General features: G+C 38.9%; 1 protein-coding gene and 2 long non-coding RNA genes across 4 annotated transcripts in view; 2 read left to right on the plus strand and 1 right to left on the minus strand.

Moving 5' to 3' along the window:
* LOC138965619 (uncharacterized) overlaps nt 1-25,018 on the plus strand; it is a 498,821-nt gene that overhangs the window by 1,299 nt on the left and 472,504 nt on the right. The gene's annotated exons all lie outside the window — the stretch shown is intronic.
* On the plus strand, nt 755-4,342 carry LOC138965329 (uncharacterized). Of its 2 annotated transcripts, XR_011455416.1 has the most exons (4): nt 755-947; nt 1,779-1,921; nt 2,722-2,951; nt 3,864-4,342. It is a non-coding gene; the product is annotated as an uncharacterized lncRNA (long non-coding RNA). The 2 variants fall into 2 exon arrangements; XR_011455414.1 differs by lacking the exon at nt 755-947 and having other exon boundaries at nt 1,625-1,921.
* On the minus strand, nt 10,636-21,263 carry LOC138965336 (dysbindin-A-like). The gene is made up of 8 exons (XM_070337474.1): nt 21,072-21,263; nt 20,722-20,826; nt 19,691-19,751; nt 19,380-19,512; nt 18,727-18,882; nt 18,341-18,481; nt 17,004-17,117; nt 10,636-15,162 (listed from the first exon to the last, which is right to left on the minus strand). The coding sequence occupies exons 1-8, from the start codon at nt 21,131-21,133 to the stop codon at nt 14,828-14,830; spliced, it is 1,107 nt and encodes a 368-aa protein (XP_070193575.1). The 5' UTR covers nt 21,134-21,263; the 3' UTR covers nt 10,636-14,827.

Here is a 25,018-nt window from a genome sequence, read left to right on the forward strand (position 1 = left end):
CGTGGGTTTATGCATTTACTTCATGAAATAATTTATTATATTTTATGTTATTAAAAAATATTTACTTTTAAATTTTGGTTATGAATAGTTATTCTTCTTCAAAAACTTCTTCTTTTTTTTTTAGAAAAAAAATTGCATAAAAACTTTCAATCCGTTATCTAAACAATCAGTTTATCTTAAGACAGTTTCGGTTAAAAAAAATGCATTTAAAAGTTTAATAAAATATTTTTATTTTATGTAATGGTTTTCCCATTTAATTTTTATTTAATCATTTTGTTATTACTAACATTTATTTGCTTAATTGTTATCCTGATTATTTTTATCTTAAAATAAATATGATTATTTTAATTTGTATTATCATTATAATTGTTTTAGCATGTAATATGATTATTGTAATGGGGATTTGGTATTGTTGTAGGAATCAGCTTTCCACAAAATAATGTCGTGGAAAAATCTAGGCAAAGCATAATAAAAATATTATATGAACAGAAAAGATAACTGAAATCTATATGAACACCCATAACAAAACGATAAAAACATTTAAAAAATTCAGATTAAACAAAAAAATGTAAACTAAAGTAACTTTGAAACTAATTATCTACTCAAAATAAAGGCTGATGTTAATGGTTACATAAAATTTGTTCTCAGCATATTTTCATTTTATTTTATTTTGCTTTGGAAGAAAATATCCATGAAAGTTCAATTTCAGGGGAGACAGTTACCTTGACTGAAAAGAGCAATTTATTGAAGTTATTTCCCTTGTCTGTCAGACATACTTCAATCAGACAATCTCCAACTTCCTGTTGGCAAGAAGTCTGTCAAATCCACATTGTATCGGCGTTTTTTTGCTTTTTCTTCATATTGACTTGTATTTTTGACTTGCTTATTGGATGCAAGGTAATCTTATCCTTCTCTCTGAAATGAAGATTGACTTCTTTCAAGAATAGGTAAGTTGATCAACTGAAGGAAAGATTTGGGAATTTGAATTTTTGATAGCTCGCGGCTTCGGCTTCCGAGTTTGATGGCAGAGACTGAGAGAGAATTTCTCACACTTTCGATTTTTTTTTCGCCTAGAAGAACACTGTTCTATTCATTCATGTTTGTTTTGTCTGAAAGATGGATGAATGAACTAACTTTTCCAAAAACATAAAGTTGATTGATGCAGTGGTTTGTTTTTAAGGAGTTGTGGAAGAGTGAAAATACCATCCGAATCCCGATTCGCGGGTCGCTCACGGCACCATAAAAACTGAATTTTCGTTTATCATTTTATGTCTCATTGTCTGTTTCTTGGTGAACTTTGGTTGGTTCCTAATCTGGTCGAGTCATTGCGGCAGCAGTTGTCAGGAGCTTTAGTAGTAATACTAATAGGCTCTTCATATATCTGGTTTTTTTTTATTTGTATCTTTTTATTTTTCCACAGATGTTCAACTTTCAGTTCCGCATACTGACATAGACTCATAGTCATAGTCATGATAGTGGAATATTCTGTGTCTGAGTCTCGGAAAAGAGAAAAATTACCCTTGTTCCCGAGGCATGCATAGACTAGAGAGGCAGGCAGAGGCTGTGTCAGCGTGTGCAGTGATAAAGTTGAAAAACAGATTTTTTTTGAAATAAAAATAAAAAATACATCACAGAGAAAATAAATATACTAATTTAGTGAAATTGAGATGCTTATATTTAATAATTAATATTCCAGTTTTGATGTTTGCGTGTTACTGTTACTGTTAGGTTTGGGAATCAATGTGATCCTATTTAACTTCCAAGTATTATTTTTTCAGAAAGCTTTGACTTGAGTATGACGGTGCTCACTGCTTGTTTGAACTGAAGGTGAAGAAAGCTGAGATGGACAGTGACCTTAACACCGCCACCGATGCCAGTAACGCAGACTGTCGTTCCGTCCCGGCAAGGTGAAGATGAACAGGTATGGCTCGATAGCAATGAGTGTCTCATTCAGAGTCATTGATAGTGACACTGACAGCGTCTTTTTGTTCTGTGACTTTGGCTTATTTTGTGTTTTATTCTTTTAGTTATAACCAGATGTGTCAAACAAATTCAGCTGATCTCTTTTACTGTTTTAGTGAAACAAATGTATTGTTTCCAGCAAAGGGAAAAAAAATCGGGTGGGGGCGGTTGGTCGATTTTATTTTTATATTTAAATTTTTATTTTATTTTAATAGTTTTATTGATGTTTGTTTTTAATTAACACAGGCATCTCATTGATGAGAAAGTGTGAACTGTGTCCGCGGGATGCCAGAGAAGAGTAACTTTTCATCCAAAGTCTGCAAAATTGAATTTAAAATTTAACCTTTTTGATGAATATTTTTGAATGAATACAAAAAGTTCTAGTGTTTGGAGGAAAAGTTAAGGTCAGTTCAACTTTAAACAAGGATTTTTAGTGTGTGTTTGTTCTTCTGTCTAAAAAAAATTTAAAAAAAAATCTGCTTGAAGTAAATACACACAAAAATTTTCATCTCCAACTGCTGAGTCCCTACATCTTTTTACCCCATCAAATGCCACTCTGTATGCCCCTTTAAAAATTGATTGCAATATATATATTCCTCATCTTCTCCTGAATTCAAAAATATAGAGATGTCACGTTTACTTTGAACATTTGCTCAGATTGTTTTTTAGTGCTGATGGTTTCTTTTCAGGCCGACAGATTGTCTAAAATATGTATTGCTTCATGTAAATGACTTTTTGTTCTTCTTTTCTTCTATTCAGCGGACACAAGACTACGAGCAGCGCAGAGCGGCAAGATAAACATCAGTTCTTGCTGCTGGAGAAGGTTCTACAGGAGCAGATGGACCTGATGCGACTAATTTAGTAATTGGTCGCCAAAGAATCATGGTGGAGCCAGAGCCTGTGCTACTGTTCGATGGAGTCATCTTTTTACTGTTGAGTGTGGAAGATGTTGAAGGCACATGATGGATCTGTCGAAGGAGTGATCACTGGTAGGTGGCTTTGAATGCTATTGTTGAAGCAGACCAGTCATGCCTGTGCTATTTTCCCCAGATAACTGTAGCAAGATCTTGTGAGAGTGATATGTTATTGTTAGACGCTCTTTAGGCTTTAAATGTTACCTTGAGTGTGTGCTTTTTGGAGGATGCCAGATGTCATCACGGTTCACGGGTGTATCTTAACTGTTCATCAGTTCTCAGTCATGACCAGTTTCCCATTATCCTGGGAATTCATGCAAGGTTTATGCGTATTGGTCACATTTGTGAATTTAACCAACACATTTTGATGATAAAACTATGCTTATGGGTACGCACAATGATGGGCCTCTTTTTCTCATGTGGGGTGCGGAAAATGCATGCACCACTTTGTTTTCTGTGATCATTGCATCTGTGAGAAATAATGCAAATATTGCTCTGTGGCCAGAGCTGCCATCTGCTAGGTTTTCAGGGATGTAACAGAAATTGCTACGCTGTTTCCTCAAGTTCAAAATTGCAAGTGCTACACTCAAGCAAATAATCACAAACATGCAACAGTGCCTTCTTGTGAGTTCTGATTCTCACTTTGTGTAGGCATCGGATTATGGGTCAGAAAAAAATTGTCCACACTGAATAGTATCACGGTTGACGCTCTCTTCTAACTATGTTTGTGCTTTCCAAATGAAGATTTGTGAGATAGTATTGAATGATTGATGCAGGTCACCTGAGGTGTGTGATTACATTTTATGACAATGCTACACTCAATCACCATTTGCTCTTCTGAAAACTTTTTTTTAAAGCAAGTGCGATTATTGATTTTTTGTTCCAGGTGACAGTATGATGCTTCCAGATTGAATTGTTTGTATGTGAAGAAGAGCTGTCTGAATATTTGATTTTTGGAATTCAGTTGGCTTGTTTTGTTTGTTTCAGATCCATGACCATGAGCTCGGTGTGGTTGGTGGACATGAACTAAAGACGACTACTGATGCTGTGATGACGAAGGTGTTCCATAGGCTACACGGTTGCTGACAGGGGGCTCTGGGGGAGGGCAGGGAAAGAGACCATGGTGTACGCTGCGACTAAAAGCCATCGACAGTGAGTTGTTTTTCATAATTTGTAAAATCATCCTGGTCCTTTTAGGAAGAAGATAAAATCCATGTCTACAAAACAACAAGTTATTTCTGTCTCAAATTTTGTTCTTTGGAATCAATTTTAAATTTGCCATGTTTCACATGTGAATGATAGTTGTCAAAGCTTTTACACTTAACATTAAATTGCTAGAAGCCAAGTTCCTGAGCTCATTTGTCAGTGTCATGGATTTTCGACTACATACGAAATAAGGATGTTAGCAAACGGTATGATGTCGTCACATATGCGTCTGCACGTCACAGTACATGTATTATGAATTTCCGAAGGCCCCCAAAGAAAAAGTCATAGTAAAGGTAACTTTAACCACTTGACTGCCTTATGACGGGTATACCAGTCATGCGCTTGTGCAGCCGCAGCGCCTTAGGACGGGTAAACCCGTCTTCTCCGTTCCGGGATTTTCCAGAAATGCTACGTCACTGCTGACACACAAATAGCAGCCAATGGCTTGGTAGGATACCTCATTCTCATGAATAAACATAAATGGTGACGCGGTTTTGCGTTTGAAGGCTATTTTCGGCCTTGTCGACAGGGTATGGGAGAGAAATCTCGACTCGTCAAAATGGCTAACGGTGACTGTCGACCGGGCCCTAGTAGGGAAAAACAAAGCCGGACTGACGCTACAGGCGGTGCAAATGATTATGGATACTGACAGGGGAAGGGGGAGATCTTCTTTCGGACAATTCGTTGGAAACAGGTAGATGACAGTGATTATAATCCTTTCTTGGAGCGAGCAAAACAGCCACCTGTGTTTGATCCACAGGCACCGGAAGATGCGCCGGACTGATTTTTCAAAAGTTCATATTTAAACATCATTATAAGCCAAACTAATTATCATTTCCATGATTAGACACTAAAAACAGATTCTTGGTTCAATTTCCTTTAAAAACAACATAGGTTTTACTTACCTACCTACTGCCAGTTTGAAGCTAGATTTTTTTGTTGGCAGTCAGGAATTCACATACCCAAGTTTTGATTGGCAGCGAAAGGGTTAAAACAAATATTAGGGTAGGTATTTTTTTTTACTTCTCTTCTACAAGGATTACAATGTGTTGTAATTTCCTCACTCAAGTATAGTTGGTGTGTTGTAAAAGCGTATGGTGTGTATGCAAGTTTGTGTGTCTGTATGATTTTTAGCAAGTTTACAGGCGTCAGGAAATAAACTTGAGACTTTTCTCAAATCAGTGATAGTTGTTTGATGATCTAAGTTCATGTTATTTTTTGTTTTGTCATGCAGAGGCTGTTCCGTGAAGCTGTACGGGTGCCACAGGTCAAGACCTTGAAGACGGCCGTTCAAGACTGGTTTTTGGAAGCCTGTGATAAAAGAAAGAGACAACAGGCCATGGAAGAGCCTTCATGATTTGGTTTGCAGTAATTGAACTTTGTAATCTCTGTAGGCTTATTTGATGAATGTAAGATTTGACTCGCCTGAGAAATTCTAGTGAGTAATTGTATTTCACAGTTCAGGTCTGTGTGGCTGATGGGTAATGTACAGAAGAGTCTGGGGTTTTGTTGGACATTATTTATATAATAATAATAATAATAACGGGCATTTATAAAGCGCCTTATCAGAAGTTCAAAGCGCGTGACAACAATACATGTATACAAAAATCATGCAATCACTGTCAGATTCAAACAACACATCATGCACATCTCACATCCCCAGACTCTATACTAAGGAACTATCCGTAGTGTTGTTGGAACAAGTGAGTTTTCAAATTGGACTTAAAAGATGAAATGGATGGAGAGTGACGTAATTGAAAGGGGAGTGAATTCCATAACTGAGGTCCATAATACGAAAACGTGCGGAAGCCATGAGCCTTGCGTTTAAAGCGACCTTGACAGAGAAATTTAAGCTAAGCTTTAAACTTCACACTCTTCTACAGATGATGTTCAGACATGATGTACCCTTTTAGGTTGTGTCAGAACGACAGAAGACTAAACTGGAAGTGCTCAACTACCATTACTATCAGTGGAGACGCATGGATGCATTTGAACTTTTCTTGTGGGTATCCCATACTAAAAATATAGAATACATGATTCTGGAAAAGCTGTTCAAGGGCACTTACACACTATATTCGATTTTTAATACACGACTCAAACCTTCAGGCTAAATTAAAATGAATAAAATACAAGTATAAAGAGTTCAGAAAAGAAGAAAACAAAAAGTGAACAAATAGAAAGAAAAGGTTTTAACAATTCCTTGTCATTTATGGGAGTCGAACGCAAACAACCTAGGCAGCTTGAAGGAGACAATGCATGATGCGGGTTTTTTATTTATTATTTTTTGGAGTTGAGTTGAGAATTTAGAAGCGAGACTAGAAATATACTTCTTTTTTTTTTGCTGTTAAAACCGTTATGATTGGATTTCTATAGATGTAAGTCTTGGTGCACCTGATAAAAATTTAGCCCTTGAATGCAGGCAGTGTAAGGTAAAGGAAGCAAAGTTCTCTCCGAAACAGCAAAAAAAATGCATTTCAATTATATTGATCCTCGCCACCTTATTTTGTTTGCTGAGCAGCTGGCCGCTGGAGACTTGTCTATCATTTTGTGAGTAAGCTGCGTGTTTTACATCCATTTTGAGATGGCAAACCTATGTTTTACGCAGTCTGATAAGTTTGTTTTAATTTATGAGTTTTATGTCATGTTTTTTTTTAAATTTATGAGTTTATGTCATGTTGGTGTGCTTATACAGTCATATCAGTGGAGAAGGGGCATTGAATAAGTGTTTCTTTTTGATATCATTGTTCTGAATTTTGACTATTAGCTGGCATTTTACCTTTTGTTTCATTATTGTAGTTGTTACTTTTGTGTAGTGAAACTTGATAACTCACTGCTGCCCATGTCTAGGTTGTGTCAATTGTTTTTTCTTCACTGAACGTACCACTGATTATCAATGATGACATCAGGGTTTTGTTCTGTTTTTTCTCTGGCATTTGAATTTGCTTCAAATCATTGTGAACTTTTTTTTCCATGCAAAGTTACTGGTATATGTGAATATGTTAGCACACTTCAAATCAAAACCTGAAATGTCTCCTTTTTAAAAGTATTTTTTTTAATTTCTTTTATTTAAATGGTACACATTCATATGATTGTCTCCCTTTTTTTTCCTTTTTTTTTTCTTTCTTTTTTTTTTCGCTCTCCTTCTCTTATTTTGTTTTTTTCTTTCTTATTCTTCGGTTTGTTCTTCCTTTTATCTTCTTATCCTCTTTCTCTTGCTTGTTCCTTGTCCCAGTATGCTTTCACGCCGCCCCATCTAATTATTTTGTGCTCCATCCACATCTGAATTTCGTTCAGCTGCCTTGTCCGAAATGTGTGTGGGGCACATATGTATGTTTAATGTCAATGTTCATGTTTCAAGTTCCTTGCTTTGTGAATTGCATACCAATGTTTTATGCAGTCGTGATAGATTCTAAATGTATGTGTTATCCTAGTTTGGTGTACATTGACTGGATTTCGATCCCTGGAGAATGGGCATTAACTAAGTGTTTGTTTGTGATATCATTAGTAATCTGAAGTTCAACTATTAGCTGGCTTGTAGAACTTTTTTTCTCTTTTTGTTGCTGTTCTGTATTCAAACATGTTGATACAACTCACTGCTGCCTATGCCTAGGCTGTGCCAATTATTTAATTTGTTTACATCAATGTGATATAGTGACGAGTGTACATCAAAATTCTCTCTTATAAGTTATACTGGATTCTTCACTGCATGTACTACGGCGTATCGATGATGACTATCAGGGTTTTGTTCTATTTATTCTTTGTTCTGGAAATTTGAATTCTGCTTTGAATAGTATTTTGATCATTTTTGTTTCCGTGCTGCTGGTATGTCAAAATGCAGTGAAATTAAAACCTGGAAGTCACAATGGCAATAAGCGAGATTCAAATCTCTCCTTTGTTTTAATCAATTTATTTGACTGCATTTTTGTTTTAGAACTTGTACATAATTATGATCATCTCTGTTATCGAACCTGCACGCTTGACCTTTGTCTTTCTGGATCAATACAATGTTGTGCACTGCCCATTATTTGTTTGTGAGTGCGTAAAGTGGTTGTGTGGTCTGCGTAAAATTGTATAGGTCAATCGTGACATCTGCGTGGAGAGTGCGTCAAATGCGTGAGAATGCGTAAAGCAATTGTGACATCTGCGTGGAGAGTGCGTCAAATGCGTGAGAATGCGTACAGCAATTGTGACATCTGCGTGAAGAGAGCGTAAAAAGCGCGTAATGCCTGAGAATGCGTCAATAATTCGTGACATCTGCGTGGAGAGTGCGTAAGATGATCAGGACATCTGCGTCAAGAGCGCGTTAAATGCGTAAAGCAATCGTGTCGTCTGCGTGGAGAGCGCGTTAATAGCGTGAGAATGCGTAAAGCAATCGTGACGTCTGCGTGGAGAGTGCGAATTTGTCTTGGTGTCAAATAAGCGTGCGCTGGAGGTGCGTATGGTCTGCGTAATCTGAGGGAAAACGAATGTGTCACGCATGTATTTCGCTTTGCAAAATCGCGCGCGTTACGCATGCGTCCAGTGCAGTTGTTACGCAGAGTTTGGCGACTGCGACACGCATTCGCTGCGCAAAATTTTGCTGGCTGGGTAGCACGCTTTACTGTACCTCTCTTCGTTTTAACTTTCTGAGCGTGTTTTTAATCCAAATTAATATATCATATCTATATGTTTTTGGAATCAGGGACCGACAAGGAATAAGATGAAATTGTTTTTAAATCGATTTCGGAAATTTAATTTTGATCATATTTTTTATATTTTTTAATTTTCAGAGCTTGTTTTTCATCCAAATATAACATATTTATATGTTTTTGGAATCAGAACATGATAAAGAATAAGAATTAAGATTAACGTAAATTTGGATCGTTTTATAAAATTTTTTTTTTTTTTACAATTTTCAGATTTTTAATGACCAAAGTCATTAATCAATTTTTAAGCCACCAAGCTGAAATGCAATACCGAAGTCCAGCCTTCGTCAAAGACTGCTTGGCCTAAATTTCAATCAATTTGATTGAAAAATGAGGGTGTGACAGTGCCGCCTAAACTTTTACAAAAAGCCGGATATGACATCATCAAAGACATTTATCGAAAAAAAGAAAAAAACGTCCGGGGATATCATACCCAGGAACTCTCATGTCAAATTTCATAAAGATCGGTCCAGTAGTTTACTCTGAATCGCTCTACACACACATACACACGCACACACACAAACACCACGACCCTCGTCTCGATTCCCCCCTCGATGTTAAAACATTTAGTCATAACTTGACTAAATGTAATAAAAATGAAGAAATCAAAGATGAGAAAGAAAAGGACGACGAAAAAAACATGCCAACACCCACCCACCCCCCAAAAAAACCCCACCACCACCACCTCCACCAACAACAACAACAACAACAACAACAACAACAACAACAACAACAACAACAACAACAACAACAACAACAACAACAACAAACAAAATGGAAAAGAAAATACCAAACAAACAAACAAAATAAACAAATAAGCAACAAACAATTTGAACAAAACAGCGCTGGAAGAAGAAAGAAACAACCAATCAGGCATGTGCAAGCAGACACTATATAATACGTATTTTGGGAAAATAAAGATCCCTGATAGTGATATGCATATATAAATAAATACATACTTCATTATTTTTCTGAGGCAAGCAGTCATGCACTTGATCGGACTGCAATGAATACGTTTCAGGCATGGGAATTGTCCGTGAAATCGCGGATTTCCCCGAAAAGGAAATTACGTTTCAGCAAAAATAAAAAATTGACCGCGGCAAAAAATAAGGTAAATTAAATTATATGTATACTATTGTCTCTCTATCCATTATTTGCTTACACGAGAACTATCAAAACATTGGTCTAAGATGCTAAAATTCTTTTTCCTGGTCCCCCCAACTGGGCTCTGCCCCTGTAAGGGGGGAGAAAATTGCTAACGCCCTGACCCAGGGTCGAACTCGCAACCTCTCGCTTCCGAGCGCAAGTGCGTTACCACTCGGCCACCCGGCTGCAGTCCATATGATGCCACATAAACTTCTTTTGATAAGCATGTTTAAAGTCTGTTAGAGTTTGAGAAGAATTAAGGTGTTCATACTATGCATTCATTTAATTGATGACTGGACAGCTTATATATATGCATGAATTGTTGAAAAACAAGTGTCCTATGAATGAATCCGGTTTTCACAGGCAGCTATGCAGACACACAGACAGACACTGAGACTAGACAAGTCAAACAAGACACTTTGATCTAGCTTGGATCAGGTAAGTTAATAATTCCCCGTTCTCAGTATATTCTGTGTTGTTAACACTATTGTGACTTTTTTTGTTATTCATACTGTAAATTTCCTTAGAACCTGATGATGCTTTTTATGAAAAAAGACCCATAGCATCAAGATTTTGCAGACAGGAGTTGTGATAAATCTCCACAATCACATGTGATGTACACAACCCACCCACACAATCACCCCCACACACTTTGACACACACACCATTCTATATGGATTGTCCATTAGACACAAACAGGAATCTTCAATACGAAAAATGCATTCATAATTCATTTATTCCAACACTGTTTGAATCACTGAATACAACTGTTGTTCCAAAAAGCAAACCTGATGCACTCTTGTAAAGAAGTAGCGAATTATTAAAGAAAACAAGACACATCTCCTCCCTCAATTAACTCAACGCTGAACTGAATGGATTGGTAAAAAGGAAGGGGAGGGGAGCGTGTCGGGGTTTTCTTAACATGTACATTATAATAAAGAAAATGCATTTGCATAGTTTTCAAACTCGCCATATCAGAGAGAGAGAGAGAGAGAGAGAGAGAGAGAGAGAGAGAGAGAAGAGAGAAGAGAGAAAGAGAGAGAGAGAGAGATGGTGGGTGAGTGGGCGGTAGTAACATAGACAAATCCATGCAAGGTGCTACTGTCAATCAATTTTTACAAGGTATTTTCTTTTGCTAAATACCATGGTACAAGTCAAGACAGCTAGCTATGGATAACAAAATGTGGCCATTGCAGGTATCCTTAGGGACACCTCAGTTGAAGCCACCGTCACCTTGACCACGCCCAGCGCATTCTCATCGGCGTTAGGGGGGCAGAAACCAATGTGAGAGCCTCAGTAGTTTTTACCCAGTTTTTAACATTGTAACATAGCACTTTTTTTAACTGTGCTTGAAAAGCCTACATTCTAGGGCAAACGGACTAAAACCGCAAGTACAGCAGCAAGAAGACCAGCTGGAGTTGTACACTATATCCACCTTGTGTACAGTGAACTCTTAAGACTCTTTTAGATGCGCACACCCAAAAAACGTCACGTTGATAGTCGTCGTCGGCTCCTGTGGCGCACCCGCCAACCACCAACCCAGGCGGGTTATCCAGATCCATATCCAGATAAAGAAATGCTGGCCAGAGGAGACTTCCATTACATTGGCAGCACTGTAAGTAAAAATAGATCTCTGAAATGTAAAATACCCATGTCCAGTTATTAGGCATTTTTATTCAAGCTTCTCTTTTGTAAGTGGGATAAAAAAAAAATTAAAAAAAGTCATTCAAGAATAACACAGCAATGAACCTAGAAAACATGTTTACGTTTTATAGAATTATATTGTATTTCTTCCAGTTTCAAATTAACCATGCATACAAATTGTGCGTGGGTGCATGTGAGGTAAGATGATCATGCGTGAACATCTTCACCAAGACTGTGACAGACATGCTTCAGACATGTAGTTTTTACAAAACTCTGCCTGCCTAAACACTCATCTAATTGTCCATATTCTGGCTGTCTGCCACATGCACCCATGATAAATTGACATACATATATCAAATAAAATCTCAGTAGTTTATAACGTGTGTCACTTTCAAAGCAAAAAACGAACAAAACATATAGTTATGAGTCAGACATGCACACAACCCTTTGTAGACAGTACGTATTACCGTAGACACTTGACAAAAATTGAAAATCATCACATACATGACATCTTTGTCCCTGTAATAAAAAAAGTGCTGTCACCCCCTCCCCCACACACAAAAAACCCCACCAAACAACCACCTCCCCCCAAAAAAAAATGAAAAGAAAAAAGAAGAAGAGTTATCAAATGAACACTTTGCCCTCAAATTAAAGAAATTACAGCCAACATTAAACATACCCACCAAACGTAACAGAAGAGTTAAAAGCAACCTTTAAATGCAAGGTAACCCTAATATCCAAAATGTTAGAAGCAAATTTGCAACACCAATATTTTATGTACATTTGGATGAAGTTGACGATAGAAAAACGTTGGTATTTCAATGACTGAACCACAGTAAGTACCAAACTACACACATACACATACACACACACACACACATACACATACACACACACACACACACAGAAGACAGACATACAAACACATTCACGCACCTAAAATGCTCTTTAGAAACACAATTGCTATGAAAGGAATGCAAAATTCAATAACAAAGATTCACCAAGGCGAGTATTTACTACATGTATATAAAATATAGGACTTTCAAGCAGAAGACATATCTCAGCTCAACATCATTTTTGACAACTTTGCTGCTTATTGCTTTTAAAAACAAACAAACAACATAACACAGGTAAAAAAAAAAGTAAACAATAATAACTGTGATGTAGCATATAACAGAATTATTTCAAATCTAAAATTTCTCTTTTCAGCGCAACACAGTATTATGAAATCAACCAAGAAAAACATCTAATAATGTAGGATTCAATGTTGAAATTAGAAATGTGTTCAGTAAAATGATACAAAGTAAGTATTGAGGGTTTGTAAGGAACACGGAACAAAAGAGGCACAGATTGGCAAGACTGGCCATGAACTCTGTGAAGGAATGATACAAACACATGAAGCAAATACTAGAACGCTGTCATCATATCAAGAAGGAATTGTGCTGTGATAAGTTGCATTGTAAGTGGAAGCGGGGCGGGGATATAGCTCAGTTGGTAGCGCGCTGGATTTGTATTCAGTTGGCCGCTGTCAGCGTGAGTTCGATCCCAGGTTCGGCGGAAATTTATTTCACAGAGTCAACTTTGTGTGCAGACTCTCTTCGGTGTCCGAACCTCCCCCCCGTGTACACTACATTGGGTGTGCACGTTAAAGATCCCACGATTGACAAAAGGGTCTTTCCTGGCAAAATTAATAATTGTCTACCTATACCCGTGTGACTTGGAATAATAGGCCGTGAAAGGTAAATATGCGCCGAAATGGCTGCAATCTACTGGCCGTATAAAATTTCATCTCACACGGCATCACTGCAGAGCGCCTAGAACTGTACCCACGGAATATGCGCGATATAAGACTCATTGATTGATTGATTGGAAGCACAGAGGTAGAAAACATTATCATGAGCTACTGCTTGTTGATCAATCCTGGCAGACAGCTATAGTACGTTTTCTAAATTATGGACAATGAAATTCTCGTTTTGCATTCAAACTACATTGTTATTGCCATAAAACGAGGAAGAGGAGTATTATCTTTCAGTGGAAGTGTAGTTCTTGTGTGAGGTGTAGTAAACTGTGCAGACGCTTATTCCTCATTATTATGGCACTAAAGGTGCATCTGTCTACACTTTAATATCCTTAATGACGTTGCTTGTCAATCATATATAAACCTGTATAAAAAGTTCTATGTAGCATTATAAAAAGCATCAGTGAGCCTCTGTCTGGGTCTTTCTTTCTTTATTTGGTGTTTAACGTCGTTTTCAACCGTTCAAGGTCTCTGTCTGGGTCGAGAAAGGTCTTTTTAGAAAAAATTAAAAATAAAAATGCAGATAATGTTCCAAATTGCACAGAAATTTAGGACAGGCCTTTGCTTAACATAAAATCTTCCTACAGTACAAAAATATCTTTTTTGTTGTAATCCAAAACATCACATTCCACTGCTGGCCAAATGCACAATAGCTAACATTCATGCAACAAATTGAATCAAGGGCATTGGGCACAGGAGTATGTATATATCATGTATAAACAATCATGAAATAAAAAATCAGTATAGACTGAAGTTATGCATTTTTTGAACAACGCTTCTAGGAATGTGCATGATATTTCTTTCAATCTCAAACACATATATGCAGACAAAATATGCTCAAACACACATGCGCACTCCAACCACACATACACTTAGACAGACACACACACATTCACAAATTGTTTTCCTTTTTGTTATATCGTAATCATCAGAGTTTAGCAAGTTAATTTTCATGCCCGTAAAGTCAAAATTCACGACCTGATGTACATGGTATTAGCTAAACAGCTACATACCAAATTTTGAATGCGTACTACTTAGTAGATTAATGCTTATTAATCTGAATGGCACTCCTTTTATGAGCCAAACTAAAAAAGACACAACCAAAAAAAAAAAAAAAGTTGGTTATGGATTGGAAATAATTGTCAGTGTTCAAAAATTTAAAGGAATTTTCAAATCTGCAAAACTCCTAACACAATAGACAGATAAGATATATCTCCCCCCCCCCCCCCCACCACCTTGGAAATTAGTAGAACATATGGATTGTAGAAATAAATTTGCAAGCACCCTCATGAAATAATTACCCACAACATTCAAGTATCTCCCGTACTGAAGAGCGAAGGGAAGGAGTAACAGAAAAGTACAACCTGCACACACACACCCAGCAGTTAATACCATATTACCACAGATAAAACTGAACCAACAAACTTTAACAACTTGGAATCCATACAACTGTGGTCATAGGCACACAAAACTCAGGAATCTGCAGAACTGGGTGCAGCATCATTTTCTTTTGATTCTGAGTTATTTTCATCAGCCCCTGTATCCGAGGAAACTACGGCTGATTCCATCGCTGCCCCTTGAGTTTCCTCCGATGTCTCTTCTGTCTTTTTACTATCACACGACACTGTTTCGTTTCCGCTGTCATGACTTGAATCCTTCTCGTCTGGGTGGGGTTTCTCACTGGTATCTTTGCTAGCGCCGTCAAAGTCGATGGGACGGTTTGTGTCAAGCTCAGGAAAATCCTCATGGTGCTCCTCTGCATGGCTGTAGTCTGTGGTGTAGTCGTCTTCGATGAAAGAGTCTTCCGCTACAAAAAAAAAAAACCCAACAACTTAGGCCAAAAAAAAAATAGGTCTGTTTACGGTAACCCGACCGACCCTAGTTTTTTCGCGCGACCCTAGACTTTTTTTTGGTATTTGGGGAAAAAAATTAAAAAAATCTTGTTTTTTTGGCAAAATAACGTAAAAATATGGTTTTTTGGAAAAAAATAAAAAAATAAAAAAAAACAATCCCGACCTACCGACCCTATTTTTTTGGCCTATGTTACCGTAAACAGACCTATTTTTTTTTTTGGCCTTACAACCACACTATGAACATTGACCAAAGAAAAATTAAATAAGGAGAGAAATACATAACCTATACCAGTGCTTTGAAAAAAATCACAAGTCAGTACAGTGGTACCTCCCTTAAAGGCCCCTCTATTTTTTGGGTCCCTCAATATCACAACCACTTTTTCCATGACGGTTTAATATTTTTCCTTCAGTTTTTTCCTCTATATTAAGTCCCCCTCTCTGATATATCATACGACCGACCAGTGGCCTTTTTTATGACTTTTCTCCAAAGGATCACAGTTTGGTTTACTTAACTTACATCTCCAGTCGAGTCAGTATGCAAAACAGACACAAAAACTTGCTGAAATCCTTTCCGTGTACAACATGACTTGGGCACGCAAACGGCTGAAGTACAACCACGATTTTTTAATTTCTATTTCAGGTCGTTACTTTAATTATTTTGACAAGATGAAGCTCATTTGCCAGATCTTTACTTTTTTTGTCAAGAACTTTGCAAGAACTCCAACCTTATATGCACGCGAAGTGACAGAAATGCCTTGGAAGTAATCCGCACATTGATCCAAAACCAAAAGTTGAGGTGATGTCATGACATTTTGCGATGTACGTCAGCAAAGCTTGTGCACAGTTTTCTGTCTAGCTAAAATGGCAAACATATTTGGTTTTGAAATCTGGAACTGTTTTTTGTTTTCCCCGATCTGTGACTGAATGATGCGTGTTCATTTGAATCAATAAATTCTCCGCAAAATCCCGACAGTGAAGTTTGAAGGTGAGTAGTGTAGTGTCCTCAATTATAGAGCTCTGTTGACAGTCCGCAGTGCAGTTCTGTCCCTTGAAGGAATGCGTCAAGTTTCATATAACACTTTTCGCAACAAATTTACATCAGTTTCAACACACTGCCGCAGTTCTTTCAACTACAAAGGGTTATAAGTTGGGTACCTTGCGTTTGGAACACTGTTCTTTGTTTTTAATCAAATCTTTGCTGGGTATCATATGACTATGAGTTATAACTAGTATCGACATCGTTGTGTATGCTTTTGTTCAACCTCTGTGTGTTTATTGCAAACCTTAATTGACGAGTAGTTAGGGGGCTGGATTAAAAAAGAAAAAAGCTATATGTAATTAATTTCATGGTCAGCTGGCTACCATAATTGTTTAAGGAAAGAATAACATGCTCACTTTGCGGGCGGCAACAAGCAAAACACCCATGTCATTCCTGATCATTGACGGACCCGGACGTTATAAATCCAAAACTCTATATTACGACCCCTCCATATAACAACCGAATTTCGGTAACATGTTCAAAATTGTTGGACAGAGGTACCACTGTACTACTGGCCAATTTCCAACCCTAACCATTTAACTTTGGTATTGCTTTGACAAATTTAGGATTGAATATGTTTCAGACTGGATGCATCACTATACATTTTGAGTTTGTTTGTAATGCTTACAGGAGTTCGGTTAGGCACAGAGAGACAAACAGACCGCCAATGCCAGAGAATTTAGACGGCAGGGGTGAGCAGGGGGGTGGGGGTGGGGGTGGGGGGTAAGGGTGTGGGAGAGACAGACAGACACTGACCTCCAGGGTCACTTGAGGCAGCGGAGAGGAACTCATCTAAGGCTTTCTTGTCCTCTTCAATGGTGATCTCACTCAGACTGCTGACTTTCGGGAACTCTGTTGCACTTGGCAATCCTGCATAACGCAATATATTTATAATAACACAATAGCGTTTCTTCGTCTTCTGGGGTTTGACTGGCCATGAATCAGAGTCTTTTTCTGCAAGCATTTCACTTTAATAACAAATATTGTGGAAAAAGCAGTCAGTGCTGAGTTGTTCAAGGACTCATTACGCCATTTTCAGTGTGTGTAGTGGGTGTGCATGGGTGTGAGTACATAAGTGTGAATGTGGCTGTGTTCATATTTTCTCTTTTGTATTTCTCTGTAAAAACAATTAAAGACAATCCTAAAACTGAAAAATAACCAAATGGCAGGGCAGATTCTCACAGAGGGACCGGGTTGAAAAGGAGTTTTATGACTGAGTAAAGTCAGAACAAGTCGCGTGAGGCGAAATTACTACATTTAGTCAAGCTGTGGAACTCACAGAATGAAACTGAACGCACTGCATTTTTTCACAATGACCGTAGTCCGCCGCTAGTGCAAAAGGCAGTGAAAGTGACAGGCCTGTTTAGCGCAGTAGCAGTTGCGCTGTGCTGCATAGCAGGCTGTTTACTGTACCTCTCTTCGTTTTAACTTTCTGAGAGTGTTTTTAATCCAAACATGTCATATCTATATGTTTTTGGAATCAGGAACCGACAAGGAATAAGATGAAATTGTTTTTAAAACGATTTCGGAAATTTAATTTTAATCATAATTTTTATATTTTTAATTTTCAGAGCTTGTTTTTAATCCGAATATAACATATTTATATGTTTTTGGAATCAGAACATGATGAAGAATAAATAAAAGTAATTTTGGATCGTTTTATAAAAAGATAATTTTAATTACAATTTTCAGATTTTTAATGACCAAAGTCATTAATTAATTTTTAAGCCTCCAAGCTGAAATGCAATACCGAAGTCCGGCCTTCGTCGAAGATTGCTTGGCCAAAATTTCAATCAATTTGATTGAAAAATGAAGGTGTGACAGTGCCGCCTCAACTTTTACAAAAAGCCGGATATGACGTCATAAAAGACATTTATCGAAAAAATGAAAAAAACGTCTGGGGATATCATACCCAGGAACTCTCATGTCAAATTTCATAAAGATCGGTCCAGTAGTTTACTCTGAATCGCTCTACACACACACACGCACAGACACACACCACGACCCTCGTCTCGATTCCCCCTCTATGTTAAAACATTTAGTCAAAACTTGACTAAATGTAAAAAACACCCTCTAAGAAATCAAGTACATACTGTCTGGATGGCCATGTGTGCGGTAGTAGTCCATGTCACTGGTGAAGGCATCCATGAAAGCCTCCTGTCGTTCTTTCATGGCGTGCGACTTCCTCGTATCCACCTCCTTTGCTCTTTCCTTCAGCATGCTCCACAACTTCCCTGGGGACATACAAAATGACACTTCCTTCTCAACAATACTTAAGCAGATGAACAAGTATACAAACAGAAAAGAAAAACGCTGACCAACTACACAAAAATACAACTACAGACAGGCCAGTTATTTTTGTTTGAACAGTTACAGTTCATTTGCTCTTTGCAGGAACAGAAACAGCTGTGACAAGCAGAAACACACAACACAAAAAAGCTGTATCAGCATGTCTCGAAAGAGGCAAAAATGGAGATACCTTTGACAGCAAATGCTTCAGCTTCTTTTTTCTTTTTATAAACAGCCAGCTGTTTCACATGTGACTCTTTTTCACGTTCCAGGGCTTCCTCTTCACAGATGTTGAGCAGTTTGTCCAGCTCCCCTTCCACTGCTTCAAAGTCCTGATGCAGTGACCCTTTGATGATGTACAAAGCAAAAGAAAAATTAGACCAAAAAAACAACAACAAAACCCAACCAACCACAAAAACAAATGCATAAACAAACAAACACACACAGACAAATAAAATGAAGAAGAAAAGGATTCAGTACATGTACACAGAATCAAGCAACAATATAAAAAACCAACGCATGGGTTCATATTAGGATTTGCATGGTCGATGGCTCCAGAATGCTTTTATTCTTCTTGATTACCCCAGCAACGAACAGAGATCTAAACAGTCACATACAAACAATGAGTGTAACGCAGACACAAACAGAGACAGGGATGTGCATTTTTATACATTGACTTAGATAGATTTAGAAGCTCATGCACCTTCAGCACTTTACCATTGATTTAGTGGAAAACAACACGTTCAAGTCTTCCTTTTCTTTTGCTAAATATCTTCCCCCCCTCCCACTCTCTCTTGGGCTCAAGAGCATCCTTCGGTTCAACTGTGTCATTCGAAAACTTACCGACAAGCTCAATCATATCCTTTAGAGTTGATACAATTGTTGGAAGAGCGGTTGCTTCTTCTTCCAATTGACATGCTGCATCCCACTGCCTTTTGTAATTGGTAAATATTTGGTTCACCATGCCATCAACTTCCTGTGGAAAACCAGAATGTATTAGTTACAATTGTGTTTAACCTGAAAAAAGGGACTTTAAATAATGCATCATTAAATGTGCTGGCATTATCTTTTCATCTAAAATAATGCAGTGAGTTTGTATGAACTGAACCCCAAAACATGAACGTGTATGCATACTGTAGTACTTATAAGCTCACCTCTGCCTTCTTGGCTGAATCAGCAGTGTAGTTCTGCATTTCTGACCAGTCCTTCTGGTACCTGTGTTCACATTCACAACAAAAGGATTAAAAAAATCTGACACTGTGGAGGTGTATATGTGTGAGTGAGCGCACGCAGATGTGTGTGTGTGAGTGAGCAAAGAAATGACATAATGCAAATTTCTCAAGAAGGGCTATCATTTAGTTTAATAATCATTTCATTGCCAGAAATGCTTTTAGAAAAAAAATATTCAGTGTGACTTTTAGCATTCTCCTGTATCATGACAAAGGATATAATTGACACAGTAATCCAATACATAAAGCTCGTTTCCTTCTGTGTGTGTGTGTGTGTATGAACTATGATGAGGTCAGGCACTGAAAGTGAAACGGCTGCACTGATTTTGACGGAAATCACAGAGTATGTTCGTTGCCATTCTAGTCGTGTCATAGGATACTTTTTGAAAACCAAACTGTCCCTGCCAGTCTGGGTCAGCCAAACTCAGCTTCACGTGTTAATTCTCACGGCATCAGTCCGTTCTGGCATCAGTCACTGCGTGTTTATAAAATATATAATATGGCATCACAGCCCACTGCCTTGACTTAAATTCGGCCGTCCAAGTCTCGGTCCAAGTCAGTCTTGGCTAGTCGAGGCTCTCTCTCTCTCTCCCATCACAGCCTATGTGTTTGTGTGTGCATGTGGGTGCAGGCTCATAACTGGAATATAAACATGATCACACAAGCATATATCATTATATGTGTGTACGTGTCACTCACTGTGTGTGTGCTTGCAGAGCTAGAATTACAAAATAAATGGTCTTTTGAATTACGTGAATAAACACACCAGTAAACAAAGGAACAAACAAAAAATCATTTACAAAGGCTCCCAAGAAGTTACTTCAAAAGTTTTTCCAAATAAACAAGTACAGATAGTGTACATAATAGTACATGTAATACATGTTCTGTTAAGCGTTGCATCCATGTATAACACCAAGCATGACATACACAAACAAACTATTTTTACTTTTGCTAACCTGAAGAGGAGATCTGCTCCAGCATCCAAATTGATGCCTTCTGCACGAAGTTGTTTGATTTTCTCATGGCGAGGTGTAGTGTCTAAAGACGTCAAAGCCCGGAAACTGAAACAAACATGTATAACAATCAACCCCTTTGATTCTTAACTGCCACAAATGTACAGCAATGCATACAAATGCTACTGCTTTTGTCTTTTTTTGCCTGAAAAAGGGAAATGAAATCCAAAGGGCACGAATCCAAAGATGCAAATGGAACGGGCACAGCTGAGCTCGCATCCTGTTTTGAGCAGAAGCAGCAGAGCGATCATTGTTTTTCAGGTTTTCTCTCTCTCTCAGTTGCAGCTGCTTACCTGTCTACAATGTCCTGCTGGACATTCTGAAAGGTCCCTTTCAGCGATTTGAGGACGCTCATCGTTTTTGTGGTGACTCCCCTCCAAGTTTTATCTGATAAAGAAACTGTGCGCAGCAACTTTCTGTTCTGCCCCTACCACCATATTGGCCAAGTCACATGACCTTCATGTGATTTCAAAACTTCCTGTAGTGCACACGAAGTGGCCTCCCCTGATCTCTCTCTCTCTCTCTCTCTCTCTCTCTCTCTCTCTCTCTCTCTCTCTCTCTCTCTCTCTTAATTACGAAAAATCACAGTGATGGAAGACTTCGTTTAGTTATATTTTCATTTGTCCAAAGCATCAGTGTTCATTATATCCACACAAAAACACTCAAAGCTTTAATAACACATTTACTCATGGATGTGTATTCAGCATTGTTTTCACTACGTTACATATACGACGCTTTATATTTGTGTATAATATGTAATGTGTAAATATTCATATGTTGTTGTTTTTTCTACCCTTTTTTCTACGTTAATATCCGTGTAAATATGTGATTAGATTAGTCCCCTCTCTGGGCGAGGGCTGGTTGAAAAAAAGCTCGTTGTATTGCTTATGCCACAACCCTCGAAAAATAAAATTTGATTTGATTTGATTTGATTTGATCTCTCAAACACACACTCACACACACTGTGACACACACACACACACACACACACACACTCTCTCTCTCTCTCTCTCTCTCTCTCTCTCTCTCAGTCTCTCTTAGTTATAAGGATGATTGCAGAATTGCTATGTGTGACCGCTCAGGGGCGGACGAGAGGGGGGGGAGGGGGGGGGGGCAGGGGCGGATCAGTTCATTTTATGGGGGGGGGGGGTGTTTCCAAAAGTATATGGTGAAGATATGGGTGTGAAGGTGCGAAGTGCTGAGCCGACGGCGCAAAGCGCCTAGCTTGCTAGGGGGGTCCGGGGGCATGCCCCCTGGAAAATTTTGAAAAAAAGGAAGCAAAATGGTGCAATCTGGTGCATTCTGAGAATGATCATTACCAGTTTCAGGCAGCAGATTTTGTCACTGATTAATACCCCAAAAATTGAAACTCAACCCAAAAAAACACAAACAAATATTTTTATTTTTTGGCTGGGGGGGGGGGGGGGGGTCCGGAAACCCCAGAAACCCCCCCTCGTCCGCCCCTGTATACAAAGGATATAATTATATAAGTGTGGTTGAAAGCAGATGATAAAAAAACAAACAAACAGATAAAAAGTCGAAAATGTCGAAAATGTACTACACAAATTACGAAAAGTGTCTACATGACACAAACTCGAATGAACTAAATGTACACAATTAAAGGCGACTACCTGTATTTACAAAAAGGATATACATGTATTATCAACGTGCACTCTGTACATTCCAACCCATTCGTAGAACACGAACAGATAACGAAAATATAACTGTTTTGATTCTTTCACAGCTTTTTCCTCAGATCTGCTGCTGTATGCGATGGTGATCTAGCGTCAGTGTTAAGTTAATCCATAAGCACAGATTTTTTAGATTTTTTATAAGCGTGCCTTGTTAGCGTACCAGGACAGTTCAATGCGGTTTCTTTCTTCGTGACATGAAGTAGCTGTGCGGGCTTCTGCACTTCTTGCGAAAAACACAAAAAGTGTATGGAGAAGATGCTGTATGGTCCACACTTTAGTCTACTTAATGTGAGAGTACACCCCACGGATGACCTCTACCCTCTTCTCCTCATTGTAAGTGTCCCCATCCCCTTCATTCAGGTGATTGTACACACCACCCGTTGCCTCCTCACTCTTCTCTTCATCACCAGTCTTCCCGTCAACGCCATCCTTCTGGTCAAAGTCCAGCATGTTATACACCCCATCTTGAGCTCGTCCCATGGTTGTCGCATCATCCTCAGGAACGTGGTAGACGCTGCTGCTTTCCAATTCTGGATCCTTCTCCAAAATATGATACACTTGATTTGTTTCCAGAGGGTCTGCTAGCTCGTAGTCACCCGTTAGTCGAGACGCAGAAGCAGGGTTGAGGTCGCCTCCATCTTGACCTTGTCCTTTTGCTGCCGATGCACGATTCTTGCTGCCTGTGCCTGAACACTTTGATGAATGCATTTTAGCTTTATCGCAAGCTTTGGGAGTGGTCGCGTGTGGGTTTCCCCGGCTTTTCGATGAAGTTTTCTGATCCACATTTTGTGTCTTCGTGTTACCTGTGTCAACATGGCCTTCAGAATGACTATGTGACGTCGGCAAGTTGTCAGAACTTCTGGCGATGCGGCAGTTGCTTGGTGAGTCAGAGGTTGCTCTTGTGTCAAGGCGATGGTTGTCGGAGTTATTTGAGAGATTTGTTTCAGCATCAAGACTGTAAGCAACGTTGTGAGAGGCGTCATTTGAAATTGCTCTTTTTTCTGTTTGCTTATGCAGCATGCCATGCAAATATGAAACTGGTTTCGTTTCAGCTGAACGAGGAGCACTGCGATGACGACGACGATGACTATGACAACGGCAGCGACAATGAGGCCAACAATCAACCCAGTTTGATTTGATAACAGTGGACAAGGACAGCCACTGGTTGAAGACACAGTAGACACCGTGACAGCATTCCTGGTGCTTTTCCTTCCAAAGGCTCGATCGAGTATCATGCCATCTCCGATGATTTCTTCGACATTTGTGATCATGTCGTCTGTGCTCGACGACCGTGAAGAGTCCTGCACAGCTGTTGAGGATATAATCGACGCTGCATTATTTTCTGTCAAACCTGCGTCTTCAGATTCTTGGCTTGTGGACATGTTCTTCAAACGCTCAGTGGACTCGCTGCCATGTGTCGGTGTGACGTGCTCGGAGATAGACGTTTGAGAAGTGGCATGAATAGTCGTTTCGGTTGCCGTAACTGGCGATTGCGATGCCTCAGGGGGGTGCAGTATACACGGTAATTTTGAGTAGAAGATGTTGTCAACAAACACTAAATACGATCTCCATCTAAATGTGGGTACATGTATTTCCTTCACTTCAAAGACAACCTTAAAACTAGAATCAGTCTTAATGGGTAATCGGGCACTCTCCCATCCGTTACTGGAAGACATGTTCCATACAAGTTTTCCGGTTTCATCTGATCCTGTGCTCGATATACTCACACTCAACGTGACTAACATTTTAAACACCAAGTTGTACTCAAAGTGCAGACAGTGTGTGTTGTTCTGTGTAGAACACGACGTTCTGCTTTCTAGTGCCCCTGCGAACTGTCCACGGATGAGTCCAGCAAAACGGTTTGTAACATCAGATAGGCTATAATAGACATCAAAGTTATGGTCAGATAGCCAGTCGCAAAAAGTGTTGTAAACACCATTATAGATAGAGGTCTGAAACGGGCAGTGCCCTGGACCGTCCGAATAGCAGTGGCCACCAGCGACTGAGGTCAGCGACGAGCAGCACACAAGCAGGAGAGTGCAGAGAACCGTTGGCTTCATAGTGCTGCGCCGATGAACCTGAACACAAACATTTAAAGAATTCAGAAAAGAGAACGAAATGTACCCGACATCAGTGCTAATGATTTCATGTTGCCATCAATAAGGCAAGTTGCACAAATACAATATAACAACTTTTCCCCCCTCACACTTTAAATTCATACCAACCTCGCGTCTTTCCTCATGCAGTGTGCGGCAGTAGGGCCTACTAGATAAAGGGACGAACCGAAGTTGAAGGGTATGCTAATTAAGTATGTGGGTTTCAAAGTGATAATATTCCACTCTTCACCTTTAAAAACGAAACAGAAAATGTTACGATTTAAAATAAAGAGTTTAAACAAATGAAAGAGGTATACAAAAATAAAAAAAATACCAGCAGGAAAAAAGGCCGCTGCTGGAGAACCGACAAGTCGGATATGGACCCCCCTGAGCTCGAGAATCGGCGAGTCGGTTGGGGACCACCTAGGCTCGGGCCCTCTCGACAAGCTA

This window comes from Littorina saxatilis, linkage group LG1 (assembly GCF_037325665.1).
Source record: "Littorina saxatilis isolate snail1 linkage group LG1, US_GU_Lsax_2.0, whole genome shotgun sequence".
Lineage (NCBI taxonomy): Eukaryota > Metazoa > Mollusca > Gastropoda > Littorinimorpha > Littorinidae > Littorina > Littorina saxatilis.